This window comes from Poecile atricapillus, chromosome 1, assembly GCF_030490865.1.
Source record: "Poecile atricapillus isolate bPoeAtr1 chromosome 1, bPoeAtr1.hap1, whole genome shotgun sequence".
NCBI lineage: Eukaryota > Metazoa > Chordata > Aves > Passeriformes > Paridae > Poecile > Poecile atricapillus.
Window position 1 is genome coordinate 125,203,966 of NC_081249.1, and position 20,759 is coordinate 125,224,724.

The 20,759-nt window shown below is 38.7% G+C and overlaps 1 protein-coding gene across 1 annotated transcript in view; it reads left to right on the top strand.

Annotated features, from left to right (window-relative positions):
* The window catches only part of TRIM66 (tripartite motif containing 66), a 44,667-nt gene that overhangs the window by 12,504 nt on the left and 11,404 nt on the right, over positions 1-20,759 (top strand). Inside the window, exons 3-10 of the mRNA XM_058855858.1 lie at positions 1,777-1,924; positions 6,027-6,159; positions 6,986-7,102; positions 7,888-8,002; positions 8,967-9,113; positions 9,240-9,357; positions 10,423-11,282; positions 12,251-12,421. Of these exons, the coding sequence (XP_058711841.1) occupies positions 1,777-1,924; positions 6,027-6,159; positions 6,986-7,102; positions 7,888-8,002; positions 8,967-9,113; positions 9,240-9,357; positions 10,423-11,282; positions 12,251-12,421 (1,809 nt within the window). The remainder of the gene's footprint in view (positions 1-1,776; positions 1,925-6,026; positions 6,160-6,985; positions 7,103-7,887; positions 8,003-8,966; positions 9,114-9,239; positions 9,358-10,422; positions 11,283-12,250; positions 12,422-20,759) is intronic.

A 20,759-nucleotide genomic window follows, 5' to 3' on the forward strand; every position in this document is an offset into this window, starting at 1 on the left:
GCAGTCTCAAAAATATGCAATTCAGAATCTCTTGCCCAAAAGCTCATTTCCACATCATAAATAATGTAACTCTGGGAACACTCTGCAACTTACAAGTGATGTTAACCCAGTACAGCATCAATATAAATTCCAGTCAGACTGACAGCTGAACTGTTACAGGTAAACCTGTGCTAAAGCAGGTTTGGTTATGGCAGAGAGGGCAGAACACTCCTCACCTTTTTCCTAAGCTGCACCTAGGTGGGTACATTTTAGATCAGTCACTTCTTTTTATACAACAGTCTTTGTTCCCAAAATGAAATATTCTTGCATTTTGGTTTTAGAAGTTTTATTAGGCTTTTTGGTTAAAATTACTGTATGTACCTCTTGGAAAATGTTGCTACGCAGATGGCTAAAATAGCATATTGACTTGCACAAACAATTCCCTCTCTAGATAATTAAACACATTTAAAACTTTGCTTTGTTGTCTTATTGTCAAGAATTGCTCAATCTGTTAGAGAATGAATATTTAGAAACCCTTGAGTAATGGCTTGATAAGAGACCTGTTGTGAAATGCCAGACTGCCGAAGGAAACTATGAAATTTAAATTAATTTTAGCAGAACAAAAATTTTTCTTCTTGTGCTGAAGTGAGTCAGAGCTTGACATGTGTCTCAGAATTTAGGTGGATATGAATGTTCCACTTAATGTTAAAGCTGTGATTTAAAACTGAGGCAACCAGCCAAGAACTGTGATAGTTATTCCTTCAGACTTTCTATTTCCTGAGGCACCATGAGGAGAAATCCTTCCATTACACTCACCAGGACTTCCATCAGGGGTTATGAGCTGAGCACAGGCTGCTGTATCCTTCTCTTCATGTGTCCCATGGAAGAGCTGGGATGCAGCTATTTCAGTTCACAGCTGAATTGAAGATAAGCTGATGTCCAGCAGAAAGGACAGTGCAGGAAGTGATTTTGCCATCTATTCCTATTTGCTTGAGTAGCCCTGAGAGAAGCAATATTGAGGAGATACATGTGTGTGCATAGCTATAGTAGGTTTATTGTAAGTTTAATAAAGCGGTGGTAAAGCCTTTCTGCTTTGATGATGGTAACTTTACTTCTCTGTGCTCACTCTGCCCATTTATACCTATTTACTGTGGTAAAATGTGGTAACATTTTAGTGGTTGTGGTGAGCCAAATACATGAATATTGGGGGTTTTGAAAGGAGGCGTTTTATGCCTAGAACAAATCCTTTTTAAAAGAGTTATCATTGTAGCTGCCTTGAAATGACTCTTGAGTTCATTCTGGACACCAAATATTGAATTCCCCACCTCATTTCTGTGCTGCTCTGTTCATTTCCCCCTTAGTGACATGTCCAGGCAGCATGGCCTGTAGAGCAAAGGGCATTCCCTAAACTGCTGAGGCAATAGAGAGAGTACTTAATTAAGGTTTCCAGGTCTTCTCACGTTCCTGTGCTTTGTGTTTCCAGTTCACCACATGTGATATCAGGATAGAAACTGAGGTCATTTCTGGTCCTTTCCTCATAGCAGAGGATACGAATGAAGTTTTTCATTAATAGTAAGGGGGCATCCCCATGTTGTTTTCTAGATTGTCTTACCATGAGGATGTTTTATGTGTTTTTCTGAATGTTACACAATTACAACCAGAGTCTTAGAACAACTTGAATTGCTTTAGTCTGAGGACAAAAAAAAATATAAAGCTCGTGAATCTGAATCAATCTGTTAAAGACAACAGTTTGTACAGCTGATTTGTTATGTGTGTAATTGTGCTTCTTGTTCTTAGAGCTGCTCCATGTGCAAAGAGAAGAGACCTGCCCACAGTCTCTGTATAAGATGCAATAAGTGGCTGTGCAGTTCTTGTACAGAGGAGCACAGACATGGCAAGGAACCTGGAGATCGCTTCCTGTCTGTATCCCTGAAAGCCTGCGCAGGTACTGGGGATGCACTGGAATTTTCTTTCTTCTCTTTCTTCTCATATCAGTTATTCAGGTGCAAAAGCAGCAGTTGCAGGCTCTGTGCCACAGACACCAGGCTCTGTGTGACTCAGAAGGATTTGTATGTGTCAGCAAGAGATTATGTGACTTTTCTCCAACTTCAGGGCCATTGCCACAATCAGTGTTTCATGATATTGGAAAAAAAAGTTTGGATATTTGTGTTCCACGGATAGGATCTTCTCCTTTCCAATCCATGGAGTGATGGGACAGGGTTAGGCAGCCTGCAACATCAACAGGCCTTGCCCTTTCAGTATTTCTGTCCCAGTTTGGGTAATTTTATTGAGGAAACTGTGACAAAGCAATTCCTGTGCATATGGACAAGGTGTGTGAGGGAGTCACAGACAGCAAAAGGCTGTGATCACTACAGGATGTTCATTCTTTCCTTTACCTGTGTGTCAGAAATCTGCAGCAGACTATGCTAACCTAAACTTATAAGAGCAATTTTTAACTAAAAATAAGAATTTGTGCTGCACGCTTATACTTCTTCATAAGTAAGATGAAGGTCAGAAAAAGGAATAAAAATAGCCCACTGATTATTCTTTTTATTTTGTTTTCCTTTAGGATTTTTCCTGTGGAAGTCTAGACTTGCCATAGATGGAGTTTTTAAATACTAGGTGGTCATATCAAACAGAGTTTGAGGCTCTTGAGGCAAAATATGCCATTGCCTATTAGATTGTAAATAAAAAGTCCATAAGAATGGTAATAATAAAAAAGCACAAATTACATTTAAATGTTTTTTGGGTCTTTTCTAGGGAATAATATAAACTGAAGTCCCCCAGTCTCCCCTCAAATGTCCTGATTGGATGGACAATATGTTTTTCTTCTCAGGTTGATGACAAGATAAGGACTGTGGTTTTGAGGCTCCAACTGTTTATAATTTCATGTCACTTTAGCTAAGATTCCCGGCACATATTGTTAACAAATACTGGTAAGAATTTATATGTGTGACTTAGCTGTGTGTGTGTGTGTGTGTGCTATATAAATAAAAAGTTGCAGACACATAAAAACATGAGAAAGAATTTTAGTTTAGTACTAAATTCCACATGCTGAACCAAACACGAACAAAGAGCTTGGTAGATCATATATAGACTAGTTAATATAGAAATTATTTGGAATGTAATTTGTGCTTTTTTATTTATGCTATTATTTATGTAGGTTGTTTCTATTTTGGACATAGATATCCCTTCAGAATAGTTCAAAGAAAGCAAATACTAGGATATACTAGAATTCAAATTGTTTGTTATTTTTTTTCTGAAAATAAACACACACTATCATCAGTCTGTATAGGGTGTTCTGAAAGCATCCACCTTTTCTTAAGAGATCTTGCAATTTTAAACTGTTCTATCTTTTGGCATTTCCCTTGTAAGGACCAGACTTTCTTTGGTCAGTGGGTCAGAAATGAAATAAAGCAGCAAAACATCCTCACCAAACACATCAAATCCTTCTCATTTCTAGTAATTTTAATAAACTATTTATTGAGTGACAGAGCTAGAGGAGCCTGGGTCCCCTGGGAAAGCTGTCTGCTATACTTTTGTTTTCTTTCAAGGCAGAATGTGTGCCTGTAAAACCAAAGTCCGGGTCATTGGAAATTATGGAAATGGAGGCAGAACTCTGTTAGCTGGGATTGCTTTTCCAAAGTTGACATCGACTGATCAGAGGAGCAGGGATTTAAAACTTTATGTTAATTATTCAAGAGATCCACCTGAGATAAAGAAAATATAGGCTGAAGGAAATGGTGACTCAAATGATGAATTATCAGAATTTAGGGCAGCTGAGTTTTATCTGGTCACTAAGGGAGGTTCTTTTTAGGAATCTAAAATGGGTAGTTGTGGTTAGATACTTGCTTCTAGAAAAATCAGGGTTGTGCCCTTGCTTAGTACCTTATTTCTAAGTAATAAACTTATTTCAAAACTGAAAAGTATTGCTCTGAGCTGAGTAAAAAGTAGGTCAAGAATACCATGGCTCAGTGGCAGTTCTCACTGATGTGTCAATTGAGTCAGGGGATTACGAGTGGCAGAGGCGGTGGGTCTGTGTTGCAATTAGATAATACTGATTTTATTCTTGGTTTGCATTTGAAATCTGCTTGTCTCTTAAATCTTCCATGGTATTAAAAAACCCCAATGAATTCTCTGGGTTGATTGCAATCACCCAAAGGCTAAAGAACCCTTCAGACAGAGAAAAAGAGGGGAGGAAATGATTATATAGGACTTCATGAAACATTGACCTTAAAGACCACATCTCATTATGAATTTGAATTTAATATGGTAAACTTGATTTGGGTTTATAGAAAAACAGCTTGTCTACTCTGCAGATGCTGAATGCTTTGAAAGGCTTTTCCAGCCCATAAACCTTCAGAAAGTTATTATGGTCTTTTTTTTTTTTTTTTCCTTTTAAGATCTGATCATGTAGGGGATGATCTTTGACACCTTTGTTGGATATATGTTGGTTGTACAACCTCGTTATTTGTTTGCCAGCTGCAGGTTTTAATACAAAAGCACATATTGGCAATATAATCAGAAAAAATTGCTGTCAAGGTGAATTCAGTTTGATCCTTTCTAGTAGAAAATATTGGAGTGGGTTAAAAAAGCCTCAATCTAATTTCTTCCTTTATTAATGCTACCTATTAGCATCTGATTTAATAATGAAATAAACCAATAAACTTCCCTGAAGACCAAAGCATGATACTGCAGTAAATAATTCATAAAAATGTAAGCTATGTAAGGCTGTTACATAAAATCTTCACATAATCTGTCACAAATTATCTTCTTGCACATTGTTAAGAAGGTGGAATGAAAGTCAATTGAACTGGAGGAAATAAATCAAGCTCCTCAGAAATATTTAGAGTAGATAGCAATCTAAAAACTGGGCAATTTGACATGTGTTTTCTAGGGTGTGGCATGGATTTTCTCCATGTTTGCATTGTCACTGACACTGTCATGTCAGCCATGAGATTTTCTGAACCTTTCTGTTTTTCTGTTGTGAATTTTACAATTTGCAAATGAAGTGACTGAGCCAGTATAGCTTGCTGTACTCTGTGGGTCTGTGTTATTGCAATAGTTATCACTTCTGAATCTATAAAAGGCTTCCTTTTGCTACAGCATGAGAGCATGGTCTGTGCCCCAGGTTGGTTTTTTTTTAAAAATGTATAGATAAGTAAGAAGTTTGGTGTGGGAAAATGGAATAATTTTTTCTTATTTCATATGAGCAGATAATGATGTATAAATTATTAATGCCTTTATATAATTTAAAGTTTTTATCATCTAAGAATGATGGTTTTGTTTAGTTTCTCACATGTTGGTAAAGAACAATGTCTTTGTTGGAGTACTGTGAGGAAGCAATTGAGCCTTTCTTTGGTTGGCTTTGCCGTGGTTTATCTTTGTCTTTTTCTGGCACCTTTGTTGACAGTGTTCCTTCTTTTTAAAGCAATTCTACCATTTAGAAAAAAGGCAAGAATAGATTGTACACAAATAAGGATTCCAGTTTGCGTGTCCATTCTTACTCTTTATCACACTACTCTGTAGAAAATCCTTTTAAGGACAGATTTTAGGGCCTGATATCAGCGCCAGCTGCTGAAGTTTATGAACAGCATTGCAACAAACACAAATTAGGAAAACAACTGCTCATGTTTTAAGAACAAAGGATTCCCTTGCTTCTGCTGTGACTGCAAGTTTATTTAATATATTTGCTATATATTAGTAATATAAGACAATATATTAGACACAATATTAGACACAATAGTTTTGTCGAGTGGTTTACCAGAGCAGGGCATTTAAAGTTGTGAGGCAGGTGCTCCAAATCATGATAGTTTAAACTCATGAGAGTTTAGAGGACAGCATGATTTGTTTTGATGGCTTGTTTGCAGCTCCATTTGTAGGATGTGTAAGGAAAAAACACAAACAAACCCAGCCTCAAATCATCAGCTGGCCAGGTAATGGCCTTTAAAAAATGCCATTGAGAATTTCCATGGAATTTTGAGTTTGGCTACTGTTTTTCTGGGCTCTCCTCCTTATCAATGACACACTTGCTTTGCACTCCTCAGTGGCTGAGGATGAAGCAAGGGAGTTTTCCTCGTTTTGTCTGGCGCACCCTCAGGAGCCGTTGAAGGTGTTTTGTGAGAGCTGCGACACCCTCACCTGCCGCATCTGCCTCCTGTCGGAGCACAAGGAGCACAGGTATGGGAAAAACGAGGTTCACATGTTTTTATGTAGAATTTAAAAGTTTAATGGAAAGGCAATTAGGAGATAAAAATAAAGTGTACAGATACGGCCGGGTGTCTCTGCATTCAGCCAAGAGAGCACACCTAGTAACAAAGGATTGTGCCTTAAAAACAGAACCCTACTACCCTATATCCATAAATTCTCATACATATTCAGACATTCTTCTTAAGTTTTTTATGTTCCTTTGCTTAGTTTTTAACTTGCCCCCTTCCCAGTAGATCAATCTTCTTGGCACCACTGGGTTTTACATCCTCTGATAATGGGTGCAATAAATTCCTCCCTTGGAGGACTGCTGTGTTCATCTGGACAAGATAATCCAAGAATGCAGGGGGGTCTCTGACTATCTTTTCAGCCTCTGGGTTATATAAACAAAAGTAGTTTGTGCGTAAATATCATGTTATTGCCTAACATATATATGTATTATACCACTATTTTTAAGTTTCATCAATAACAGAAATAAAAGAAACTATATTAATACAACAAAGTTTTCTAACCTTATACATATAACATCCATGTTAATATTTGCGAAAAGTCAATAATATAATATGCACTTATAACAGGTACCTCAGTGCTGAGCAGCTCAGTAGTATTTAGCACTTCTCAGCTGTGTTTTCCAGCTGAAGCTGCAGGCTGGTCTGAATTTAAAAGCCACAGCAAACTCAGTTCAGTTGTTTTACTCATGAGTGGTTTTACATGGGGCTCATAGGAACCCTCCCTGCTCTCACCTGTTCACTCATGAGCATGGAAAACCACGGGGTGAGAATTTCCCCTTCTTCCACAGGTTCAGGCATCTTGATGAAGCTCTGCAAAATCAGAGAATTATCCTGGAGAATGTCATAACTAAGGTGGAGGAGAAAAAGAATGGGATTCAGGTTTCAGCTAAACAGATTGAAGACAGGTAATTTCTACGTCCCTGTTGTTTTTTTTTCCCACTCCATGGAAGTAGGTGATCTGTAAAAATAATATTTTCACTAAATGTAGGTTAACAGAATTAAATGCAGCTGCTATTTCTTTTTTTCTTGGAGGGTGGAAAAGAATGGGAAGATTAAAAACATCAAATTCATGTTTAAGTGGTACTGACAAGTCATGGCGTTGTAATTCATGATTCCATACTCTTTGTAAGGCATGTGACAGCTGACTTCAGAGTTAAGATTTCTTTGTATAATCTGTTTCTGAACTAGAATTTGACAATATTACAAATAAAGATAATTTTTAAGATACTTATTTCTTCAAGGAACCTCAAAATAAGTCAATTTCAGTCAAGCTGACTATAAAAATGAAAATATTTAATTATTTGAACTGGATTTCAGCTACTGATTATGCATTTAGTAGCTGTTGGATCTCTCTTCTGCATTAATAAAACCATTTCAAGAGCACAAATCTATTTATACTGTTTATAATCCAGTATAACCTGGAAGTTTTAGATATATTATGTACGTATTTGTTGAAAAAGAACTAAAGACTGTTCTTGGCTGATGTTTGAAAGACTCCATCAGCATTAGCATGTCACATCCAGAGAGGGGTGGTCAGGGCTCAGAGAAGTGGGGGAGGGGTGATGGGGAATGAGAGAATTTTCACTGCAGTTCTGTCAGCAGGCAGATCAGCCCTTGTAGCAAACAACTGCTGAGCAGTGAATCAGTGGCACAGCTGGCTCATCCAGGGATTTGTACCTCTTACCCATAGGCTGCTTGAAGTAAAACATCTGTACAAAAAGGTGGAAAACCAAATAAAAATGGCCAAGATGATTCTGATGAATGAAATTGATAAACGAATGAATATCCTCCTTGAACAACTGGAAGTAAGGCTAGTTTATTTTGATATCTTGGGAAATCAAACTAAATTAAATTTAATCCCAGTGCCGGTGGAAAGAATATAGACTGTGGGAGCTATTGTCCCATTCCTTATATTTGAATATATAATATTAACATAATATTATTCTATTTATAATACTAATATTTGTATGTGTTAATAATAATTAATTAGGATACAGTATTTAAAATTATATATATATTTAAATATATAAAAGATATTGAATGTTTATTTATGTATATTATTTATTAATTCATTTTAATTAATTAATATTATTGAACATAGCATTTTATCTATTTATTTATAATATTTAATAATAATATATAGTATTTTCAAATATTTGGGTTTTTTTCTGCAGGCTTTTATGTGGAATCAGTGATTGACAAAGATTCGGGGCAAAGTGGCAAAATGTTTCCTTATCATGAGTTAGCCACATTTTCTAATGCCTTTACAGAGAAAATTTGTTTGTTAGAAAACAAACCAGCTTCTGATTTTAATGGTTAATTTGTAGGAGCCCACTTGCAGCACAATTAACACCCTGTTTCAGAAATAATTATTTGGTCTAATTTCTGTAACAGCACTTCTGAATTTTGACTCTTCATTTTTTGGATGTTCAGTTGAAGGATGTAAGATCTTATTTTGAAATGTGCTGAGGGGAAAAGTTGCTGATCAGAATTTCCAGACAAGAAAGTAGCCCAGGTGCAAATTTGATCCAACTTCTGCAGCTTTCTTGGGTTATGTTGATTCTGTTAAACCAAGGCCAGAATGATGCAGATTGTTTGCTCCTGGGGAAGTCATTGCTCTTCCTGAATTCAGGTTTATCTTCTGAGCTGGATTTACTTTCCTTTCTGTGGGAAGAACAGCATTGCTGCAAATACTAGTGCCAATGATTGCATCTATTATGTGTTTCTGAAGAATGACAGCCCTTTTCTACTGATTCATGTTATTAACAGAAAATCACCAGCGAGAGGAAGCAGAGGCTGGAGCAACAACTGCAAGGTGCTGTGGTTTTAGGCAGACAGGTAGAACACGTCCAGAACTTCATCAGCTGGGCCGTGTGTAGCAAAAAAACCATCCCATTTCTCTTCAGTAAGGAGCTGGTAAGAGCAATGCTTGTTGTGCAGTAATTGTGAGAACTGTTTTAAGGATTAGATGTTGCTGAAATAAAGCATTTTTCACGATCTTGGAACGGTGAATAAAATCATTGTCCTTGAATGTGTCACCAGATTGTGTTTCAGATCCAGCGCTTGCTGGAGACGAGCTGTAACATGGACACGGGCCCTCCTCTGAGGATCAGGTTCACTTGGGACCCCTCCTACTGGACCAAGCAGCTCTCCAGCTTGGGTAAGAGAACTCTAACAGGCAAATGCCCAAAGCTAGGCTAGACAGATGTAGACAATACAGTACCTCCCCTAAAGGGCTCTCCCTTTTTGTTTTGACCTGCAGTTTTGAAACTCTTGCTAGGTTCTGGAGAAAGACTAGTGTGGCTGAACTTTCCCGTTGTTCTCCCCATTTATTGCCATTCACCAGAAGACCACTGAGATGTCTGGTGCTTTCACTCTCTTAGTGGCCCAATGAGCTGAGCAGTGTTGAGACACTTGCAGCTGATGGGCACAAAGACACTTTAATGCACTTACTGTAGAATAATTACTTATAATTACTGTAATAATTATAATTATTACAAAAATAATGGAATTATTATAATAATACTAGCAATAATACTATCTAATACTAATATTACCTATATAACTGATGTCCATACAGTGACTTTCCCAGCAGCTACAGATTTCCCAGCTGCAATGGGTTTTTACTGTGAATTCAGCTCAGTGGGCTAAACAATGATCTAAAAGATCAGTTCTCTTCCTATTTCAAGGTATTAAAAACTAATAGGGGTAAAACACTATCAAAAGTATTGCAAGAGTCATCAAGAGTACTCTCTTGATGACAAACATGGACAAGATCACTTAGATAATTTCATAGGTCACTTCTATTTCCAGCCCTTGTGAGTCTCACCTACATAACATTAATCTTTTTTATTTTCGTCACTTGCACCCTGGAAGCTGTCTTTTGTACCTGTGCTTATGGATGAGAAGATAAGCTCACACTTCAGTAAAAAATGAAAGGGCAAGACATGTCCATCAGTTTAGATAAAATAAGGTCAATTTTTCAAAGTGTTTGCTGGGTAATTCCATGAGTTCCTCTGATATCAGTGGGAGCTTGGTGTGAATGGGAATAACTAGATAAATATTGGAAAATTTGTCTTGAACATATGTTGGTAGACTGTTTGTATAGGATATTTGAATATCTTTATATTTGAAATGTGAGTGATGGCCATTTCCTTGTGCACAACTTTTATTGTATAAATTTTTGAAGCCCATAGCAGGGAGTAAATTTGCTTTTTTTTCCCAGGGGTTTTCACAGTGGAAGGAGGACACATTTCTCACCCAGATGTGCTACTCTGTGGAAATATCCAGGGGTTACAGCCCTCTCTGTACCATGGGCACCACTCCCCAGCCTCCCAGCTGGAGAGCAGCCAGCCCCAGCAGTTCCCACCTGCTATGCAGTGTTCTGCACCCCTGTGCTGCTCCCACTGCCTCAGCGTTCCCCACCCCAGCAAAGCCCAGCCTTCCTACCAGGACATGAACCACCACAAGAGCTTCCACCAGCCTCCTGCCCTTCAGCAGCAGCACTTCCCTCTGCAGTACAGCCTGCAGCACCAGGACAGAGAGCCACGGGCTGCCCCCCAGCCTGGGAAGGTCCCGCAGGCTGGGCTGGAGCAGCAGCCGCGCTCGGAGCTGGAGAACGTGTCTGGGAGGATGGGAAAGCCCTTCCCAGCCCAGCAGCTGCAGCAGGGCTGTGCTGGTGTCTCCCACGAGGCTCAGCAGGTTCACACGAGCCACCCACAGGCTTCTCTGCAGACATCAGCTGTGGGAGTGCAGCTGGGCCATCTCCAGAAGATAAAATCCCACCACGTGCTGCAGCCACCCCAGCAGCAGCAGCAGCTGCCACTGACACCCCCCACACCAGGACATGACGAGAGCAGCCACAAGCAAGTCATCCAGCAGAGCCTGGACATCATGCACCACCAGTTTGAGCTGGAGGAGATGAAAAAGGATCTGGAGCTTCTCCTGCAGGCCCAGGGGCAGTCCAGCTTGCAGCTGAACCAAGCCAAACCACCTCAGCAAGTTCAGCAGACTATAGTTGGTCAGATCAACTACATAGTGAGGCAGCCAACCCCAGCACAGCCACAAGTCCAAGATGAAGCACAAGTATGTTGTCTCAAAGTAATTTCCTACTGCATTTAGTCAGTGTAAGTTCAGAAATTGAACACAACTTTGAGAGTTCACATATTTCTCTGAACTCTCTGTTGGTGTCTTGTCTATGTGTGCAGCAGAGAGGCTTCATGCCTCATGCAGATTGGGCCACAATTTTCTGTAAAGTGCTGCATAACCACCATGGATCCCAAAGAGCTGAGTCTCTCAATAGATAAGGGTGAGCAGCAACATGGGAGAATAAAAGCACCATCACTCCTCCTTTGTGAATAGGTGACTGGAGGATTGCAGTAGTTTCACTCTGCATTTCAACTCTTTTTTACTGGAAACATTAAGCCCTGAGTCCTTAAAAAGCATTAGATTCTGTATTATTATTGAAGGGAGCGAAGACAATTTCTTGGTCTGAGAGTTATTTCCCGTTCTCTTGCTGCTGCATCATGTATTTAAGATTATTGTCATTGTCCACACATGCTGTTGTGCTACAGCTTTGTCAGCAGGGCTAATCTCGTCCCTTTTCCTCTGTTAGTAAGAATCCTTCTTTTGAAAGAGGGACAGTGCTTGGTGGTGAGCATCCAAGCTACAAGGCAGATCAGCTGCAGAATAAAGTGAAATTCATTTAAAATGGGGGAAAGGTGGCTTGGACTTCCCAATGTGTAAATTCTGTGGAACTGCCACCTTGAATAATTCTCAAAGTAGATTACCTGCAAGGGCAGACTGCAGGCTTTTGGCGTAGCTTTGCATTTTAGCAGCTTTATTGAGTCCTTTTTTTTTTTTTTTGAAGAATTCAATAATGTTTGAGAGAAATCTTTCTCCATTTATCTCTCTGCTTAGGGTTGCCTTGCACATCTCTGTTGTTTTAGTCTTTTTGGGCTTGTCATAATGTGTATGCTGTGAGTTGTTGTGAATTTGTTATAATTTTTCTTTCTGAGATGTTGAAAAGATCAATTCTCATTTGTGATTTGTAGGTCTGTGAGAGCTCCACAGAGGCTGATGCCCAGAAGCCTGTCATTCCTCTTGACAAAAGTGACAGTCCCTCCTTGTCACAATCATTAGATGAAGAATCATTAGTCCGTGATGTCAGGATCCACTCCCCTGAGCACACACTGCAGCAATCAACTTTCCATCCAGTGAGAAAGGTATAAAGAACTTTTTAAAAAAAAAAAAAAATTAAAGGGAAAACATGATTTGATAATATTGAATGTGGCATTGGAGTTTGCAGTGAGGTGGAATAAAAATTGAAATGCACTAAAAGTCAGCTAAATGGCTTGAAAGTTTTGGAAGATGGTCACAGCCTAACCTTGTGTGCATCTCCCAGTGAGGTGCCAGGATGAGCAACTCTTCTAGAGGCTGATGGTGTTTAGGTCTGGCTGGCATGGTTGGTAGACATGAACTGGCAAATAAATAGAAGCTCTCTTTCTTTCTGGCTCCTATGTCTAGGGATTTAATTACCAGGACTCGCTAACTACTATACTAGAAGTGGTTAATTTGAAAAAAATAAATAAAGCAGGAGTCAGGGGTGCTGATGAAATCAGGCCTGAGCAGCAGTCTTCCAAACAGTTGCCCCAGAAACAACACCACTAATTACTGCTGAAAGCAGGGTGCCTTAAATTCTGTTATTGTCCTTCACGTTGTTCTTGTATAAGCAGAAAAAGCACAGTTTCTGTGTATCTAGAATATTTTAATATAAGATAGAGCCAGGCTTTGGTCTTCCCACTTACTGTGAGGCTCTGACTGTTGAAGAAGCAGCATGAGCACAACCAGGAAGGCCAACAGTTATCAGTAGACCCTTGCTGGCTCTGGATATCACCTGTGCTTGTGAAGCAGAGAAGTTGCCTTTTAATTCTCTGTACAGTTTGTTTAAAACACTCCAAGCAGCACATTATATTATGTTTTTTTAAATGTGTTTGTTACTTCAGTGCATGACTCATTTTGTGTACCGTGTAGAAGACTTTCATAGTATTTTTTTTCCTTGGAATTTTTCTGTGGAATCTTGTGGAAGTACTTGTCTTTCTATTCTCAAAAAGCAAGTTATTTTTCCTCCTTCTGTATGTGACTTTGTTGATGCAACATATTTATGATGCAATACCCATCCAGAGAATTGCTGGAGATTCCTTTGGGAGCTGCAGAGATACAGGCCTGGAAGCAGTGTGCAAATCAGATTTGAAAGCCACAAAGAAATCTGTTTTGTGGACCTGTAATGGAAGGTTACACAACAACTTAAGCAAGAAATGTCAGAAAGAAGAAAGAAAATTGAAAGAGATGTGCAGGAGAGAGAGACTAGTGTGGTCTGATGGGAAAAGCAGGAGTAATAAAGGAGAAAGGGCTGGTTTGTTGCTGTAGAAGCTGAGAAGATGGAAAAAGGATACATATAGGGAAAGGAAAAAAGGATTTTTTTTTTTTTTCTAATGGTGCTAAGAAGTCTATGCTCTTGAGCAGAAAGCATGGGGGTGTCTGTTTTTTTGAGGTGCCCAGTACCTCTTCAAGAAGTGAGGTTGTTCAACAGCTACAGAACCCCATCTTTGCTTGTATTCATCTCTTCTAATGAGCTGTTTGGGATGGAGACACCTGGGGGGGATGAAGATACTGACAGCTCTGGCAATGGCAAATTAGAAATGATGAAGGGAAAAAGCACAGCAAGTAAACCCTTGAAATATATTCTCCATGAATGCTCCTTAAAGATGTCTCAGTGCTTTTGCTGACAATTGGATTAAATCTGAGTTTAAATGAGAGATTGGTTCCTATTTAAGAACAAGGGGATGTGTCTGTTCATTCTTATCTGGTTCACCTGATTAAATGTCCTCACACCCATCTCCAGACAAAAATTTCTGAATAGGTGTTTGTCCACGTGCTCTCACATGGCCTATGTTCAGAATATTTCATCTCTCTCAAGATCACCTTGGAAGACATGGACAAAATGAATGTGGACAAGTCTGACATACTTGGAAAATATGGTAGAGAAAATGGCTAGATAAAGCTGCTACCTAAAGAAGAACTGTTCTGTCTCTTGGAGAATAATTGCTGCTGGATTTCTTGGCCTCCTGTTGCATTTCTGCTGAGCTCTGACAGCCTTCAGCTGAGCCCAGTACTCCTAGTGGAATAAATAATTCTCTCTCCGCTGAGATTCTTTCATTAAAGAGAAAGCAGTGTGCACCTGAATTAACGGCTTAATGAAATGGTTGCCAAGATCTGTCCAAAAAATACAGAAATAAAAGCTTTCATTAGCTCAGTGGTTTCCTTTATTTTGGAGTGGGGCAAGGCTTGGTTGCCCATGTAATTAAACTTCTGTGCATTAATTCTGAAACATGTTTATGGTACAAATTTGATACTATTGACTGATAACTAGATGACTTGTCTGCAGGCAGAATTATATTTATTTGTAAAGCAATATAGGAGAAGATGCTCTTAATAGTTCATTATTTAAATGGTTTGGGATAGTTTTCATTTGTTTTGCTCATTTTGGATCATCAATGGTGATATTTTGTCAGGCTTTCTGTCTTTCTGTATATTCCTCTAACTATTCTTTTTCTGTGAATTAATTTTTTTTGTGCAGAATAAATGTTTCTATACTTAGAGCATTGATTGTTTCATATCTCAAGTTCTGCACTTTGCATAATTCTGGGCTGGATTAGCACCTTTTTAAGAATGCCACACTAGGAATGAAAGCCTTCTGCTGATGTGGAAAATGGATATAATTTTCTCTTCATATTCCTCTGTCAGAATACTTCACTCACTCAGCCAAGACCTCTTGGTTCAGCTTGGACTGTGGAGTTGTTCTGTCTCCATTCCTGTCAAATACCAAACATCTCCAGTGAGGATGCCAGCAAGACAGAGAACAAATTTCTGAATAAATTTTATATATATATATATGTTATAACATATATAATATTGTATGTTATAACTTCCATTTGCACTGCATTTCCAGGGAATTGTGCCAAACTCTAGCAAACAGATTTTACACAATCTATGGACATGCTAAATTGCAGTGTGAAGGAATGAGTTCAATGGTTTTGTGGAAAGGGTTACCAACCTTCTGCAATGATATGATCTTGCTGCTTTTATGTAGTATGATACCAAGTTATTAATTTGTGCACAGGACTAGAGAGGTCACCTATTCTGGAATAAAGGCAAGAATAATAAGATATTTTTGGCCTAACTGTGTTTTCAGGATTAATAACAGGAATACAGTTTCTGTTTTGTTTGCACGTACCTCATGGTCATTTCTGGCTGTGATGAGCAAAAGTGGTATAAGCTGCATTTGAAGAAATGTCATCATTACTGTACATCTAGAGCACAAATGTGTAATTTGAGCCTCAGGCACCACTGCAACAGACGTTTGTGTTGATGCAGGGCCAGCTGGACATCTCTCCTCGTCACACTCCATAAAGTGCATCCCCTTCTGTAGTTTGGAGCAAGACCCTTAGCTCTGTTAGTTCATCTTCTGCTTAAAGTGAAACTCTGAATATGTTGTGCAGTAAGTTATCGCAGTTATCAGCTGATCTGATCCTTTATAAATATAGTCAACAGCAGAACCTTAGGGAAAGGCCTCAGAAGAAGATAAATATAAACTGATGGTCCACTATCCCAGATTGTGAAAGCCAGCACTTCAGGGACTTTCTGACCTGAAGGTTGTACCCAGACAATTGTGGTTTAGAGCTCTTTATAGACCCCTTGTCTGTGGATTTGTCTAATTCACTATTCTGAGTCTATTTTAATACTACTATAGAATACTCTTCAGCATTCTACACCAACTGAGTTTTGCATGGCGTGAGAAGTTCTTCTGTTTGCTTACTTTAAGTCTCTTGCCTGATAGATCAGTCAGATGCCTTCTTGTTTTTGTGTTAAGAGAAACTGTGTATAATCACTCTGTATTCACCCCAATGATAATATCTGTATTTTATTGGTATACATTGAATTTATTCTTGAAAGTTTCTTTATGAAGCTTAAAAGTGACTGCTTGCCTCTCTAGAGTTAGTCTTTCATGAAAACCATTCTGTACTTTGGTCCCTCATTTCCCCACACATTGTGGTTTTGATAAATGATTTTTGAGGCAGGGTGACCAAGATTAGTCATTAAAGTGTAAATACATGGAAATGTTGTGTAGTGCATTATACTTCTCGTATTCTTTTTGATTCACAACAAGATCCAGCTTCTTAATTCAAGAGCTCTGTTTGTCTCAAGCACCATAAAGTACCTGAAATGGGGAAATCCTAGGAAATATTCTGTGCTATCCAAAGTGTGCTCTTCAGAGTGCTCTGAGAGACTTCTCTTTTATATATTCCAAGAATATGCTGTGGTAGCATTTCATGAAAGACTAATATGGTGACAGTTCATGGTGGAACTTTTTTATTTTCTTTAAAAACACATGACATTTGGGGGAAGGGGACTCTGGAGGACAGTGTTTGTTTAAGTACAGATTTTATTTGATGGTAGTATTGCACAGAGTTGTGATTACTTAGTGACTGAAAGTAATAATAATTTAATATCCAACCCTAGCACTTCAGGTCTGAGCTTGGGACCAAAATGGGTTTGTTGTTGCTGTTTTTTCTCCTTAATTACTATTAATTTTAGAGGAATTAGTGATGAAGGAAATAATTGCCTGGGGTACTATAAATTTCTCAAGTAGCAGAGTATGTTTTTTTTTTTTACTTTACAGAATTGAACAGAGCACAAATACATTCATGCTTAATGCAATTAGGTACATTTCCCAGAATGTTAATTTTACAAAACCTTTTTCCTTTGACCTGAAAAAAAAAAAAGATAAATAAAACATGATGCTGCTCGCTCTGTGCAATCTCTTCCTCCTTCCGCTTTAAGCCCGCTCCAGTTTATTCAGACAAAATGTTAATGAAGATTTGGATTCTTTTTTCTCATGAAAGCGGAAAGGAAATCCTTTGGATTCTGATCTGAAACTGGGAATGGGAAGCATGTGCAGCCCGTGTTATCAGTGCTGCTGTGTTAAGCAACTGGATTGGAGTAGTACATTTGTTTAACCTTCCAGCATAACGAGCTGCCAGGGGGATTGCTCCACTTAATAGCAGCCGTTCATTACTCTGCAACCATTTGCAGCGTGGTGTTTCTCCCATAGCAAAGAGAATTGGCGGTTCCCAGTTTTAGCTTCCTTTATCAGTGACACTTAATGTCAGCAGCCCTGAGACTTTGCCAAAACAATCCTAACAAATCCTAATCCCACTGTTTCAAGGTAAGTATTTGCTTCTCGCAATTCTTCTGTATTGGTGCTGCATGTTTACACTGGACCTTTTTTGAATGCAACAGTGATCAAAGAAATATTTAAACTGAACCATGTGTTTATTTTTTGTTCTCTGAAGGCACTTTGCATGTTCTTTTTTCTTACTTTTCACTACCATAGCTAAGAAAATTGTGGTAGGAGGCATTTTGGGGTGGTGATGCTGCTGCCATTATATTTTAAGGATCATCAGACCAAAATTAATTATGAGACAATGAGAATTCCATTTATAGTGACACAGATGTAGTTCAGTGTACCAGACTGTACATTAAAATGTCAAAAAAGTTCAAAATTAACCAACAGCTGAAGCCACCCTCTGCCCAAGAGCATAATTATTGCTTGTTGTTGTTCAAATGTTGCAATATAAAAGCAATAGAGCTTATATAAAACAGATAAATCCTTTAAAGGCGTCCCATTTGCAAAAACTAGCTGAACTGTCAAGGGAAAAGAGAAATTTTTGCTAATGGCAAAAGAAATGATTATTTTAGGGAGTGAATTAATAGTCTATTAATGAGCCTTGTTCCCAGTGCATTGTTCACTTCACACTTGACAGCAGCTCCATGGATCAGGATGGAATGTGTCTGTTCTTAACTGTGAGTTTTAATATTTTGCACTGAAAGATCATAATGTTGCTTCATCATTAAAATAACCACAAAATTAACTCTTGCCCCAAGGGAAAGACAGATGGCAGTTTGATGGCCTCATTATTCTTTTTAACAAGTGTAAGGTTTTACATTGGCTTATATAATCTAAAAAGATCTCAGAAGAAACTGATGCTAGCTAGAAGAGTAAAAAGGGCATAGCCACACCATGCAACTGAATTTCACCTTTCTGAAAATAATAGCTATAACCAAATCTTACATGTGTGGCTCCATATAATTTTTTTCCTTCAGTAGGAGTCATCCCAGTGGCTACTCTCAGTAAGTAAACTTGTCCCACTGGAGCCAGGAGTAATCCTACCTTGCCTTAGGAGGGGGAACATTTCACCTGAGTTGCACACAGAAGGTCAGGTCTCACTACAGGAGATGATGGCACGAGTCAAGGAAGATGTGGGGATTGGAGGAACTGAATGGCCAGAAGGTCTCCAGTTATCCTGGGAGCAAATTTGGATGGTGTGCCTGTCATGTGTATGCCTCAGAATGCCCATTCCCAATGGAGTACAGCTCTAGAGTGGTTCCTATTGACTCAGGAGTTTGTGGATGCTCCATGCATTGGAGAACCTGACCAAATAAATACTTAACTACATCACAGGGGCTTAATTAATGCTCACAGTGGACTTGGAAATAAGGGGGAAAGGCAAGGGCTGATCACAATTCATCTTCAGCTCAAGCACGAATTCTGCTTGTTTGTTTTAGTTATAGGTTTTTAGTTTTTTTGTAAGTGATATGGGAACTATTCACATGTTAATTTTTTCATCTGAAAAAGGCTTGTGGTAAAATGAGTGATGGAATGAAACTGAGAATGTGTACTTGGCAGGTCCCATTTCTCATTGTGATTGCAGGACCCTGTCAGAAGCAAATTGTGGCAAATAAACACTTTTGGTCTTTGTGGACTTTAGGATGCGTGGCCATGAAAAGTGGATTCCTTGCTGATCTATGGAGATAATTTGGTTTGAAACCTCAGCATTCTTAGGAATGCTCTATCAAACAGACTATATGGCAAGTTTAGGCCTCCACTGGTGCATTTCCATATTAGCTGTGTTCTAGTTTTCAGCTCAAATACAAGGTGGGAAGAACATATGCGACTACTTCCAGCTGCTTCCAAAAAGTTGTGACAGCTGAGATTCAGGGGTGTCCATTTGACTCAAGAGGGGGAGAATGAGCAATTCCCTGGCTGCAGGAACCCAGTGCTCCCTGGGATGCCTTCTACATGGAGGGACTGTTTAAAGCAGGCTCACTGCAGCACTGTGTGGTAGAATGGCACAAACCTCTGCTGGCTCTGCAGAAGAGCTGACCTCTTTCTGTCTCAAATGCAGGCGTATTTTGTCTCATCAAATTAAGTGGTCGCTCTTCAGGCAAAGCTCCTGTTGTAGCATCTATTGCAAATTGACAAAGAGGAAATTAAATTGCTTCCATTGTTAGGTGGAAGTTAGTGTTTGTGGGCAGTGTTGTCTTAGCACAGAGTTACTGAGCACTGCAAGCAGAGGAATTCAAGACTGGCATGAGGTAGGATTTACACAGACACATCTGACAGCTGAGTCTAGGCTGCAGTCTTTACCACTGTGGGGTTAAGATGGACAAAAGTATCAAAATCCCAAATGGAGTATAAGTTGAGAAAAATACTAATTAAATTTAGGAACTATCTCAGATTCACTTCTGAGTCACAGGCCTCTAGTGGAGAAATAAGTACAACAATAAACTTAAACTCTAATTCAGATGCAATGGACACATTTCTGCTGTCTTGATTTATATTAAAAGAAGTGCTACCTACTGTATTGCAGTCAAGAGAAAAGGATATAGTCAGTCAAATATAGAGGGTGAAACACCAATGAACTATGATGAAATCAAGGGAAAGTTGTATATTCAAGTGAGACAGATCTGTACACTTCTTAAAATTGCTTCTATTTGCTTCCCATGGATGCTAGAAGAGTCTTGTTTTCGACACAGTCCAACATTCCAGGATATGAGGCAGCTTAGGGAAGTCACCTGGACGAGTGGATTTGCTTTGGTTTGTGTAACAGCGTCTCTGTGGGTTTGATAGTGACAAATCATGACACAGTAAAAAAAGTATTTTGATACTTTGGTAAATATTCCCTTTCTTTGGAAACTGGACATATTTCATCATTAGTGCATGTAGGATATTTCTGCATCTAATCTGTGATATTTAAAGGGGAAATGCTTAAGGTTTTAATGGGACTGATTCACTAAGTATCATAAAGTTTTTTGCATCATTAGCAGGAACAATAACTCCATGTACTTGGGTCAGAGTTAAATCTTATCTCTTCTGAATCTTCTTTCTGAAAGATCTGATGATCTTTTAATAAAATGAAAAAATTTCTGATTTAGATCTTACTTCTTTTGGGAAAATTTAATGGAAAATAATAGGGTTTATGCCAAGGATTAATTTGGTACAGTGTTCTACATAGATTTCCCAATCACTGTAGGAGTTAAAACTCAGAATCCCTTGAATACATCTAAGGAACACATTTTTTTTGTAAGCACCAGAAGAGTAACTCAGTTGTCTCCTTTTCCAGTTTTCAGTTTTAATGGTGGAGAATCTAAAGCTTTTGG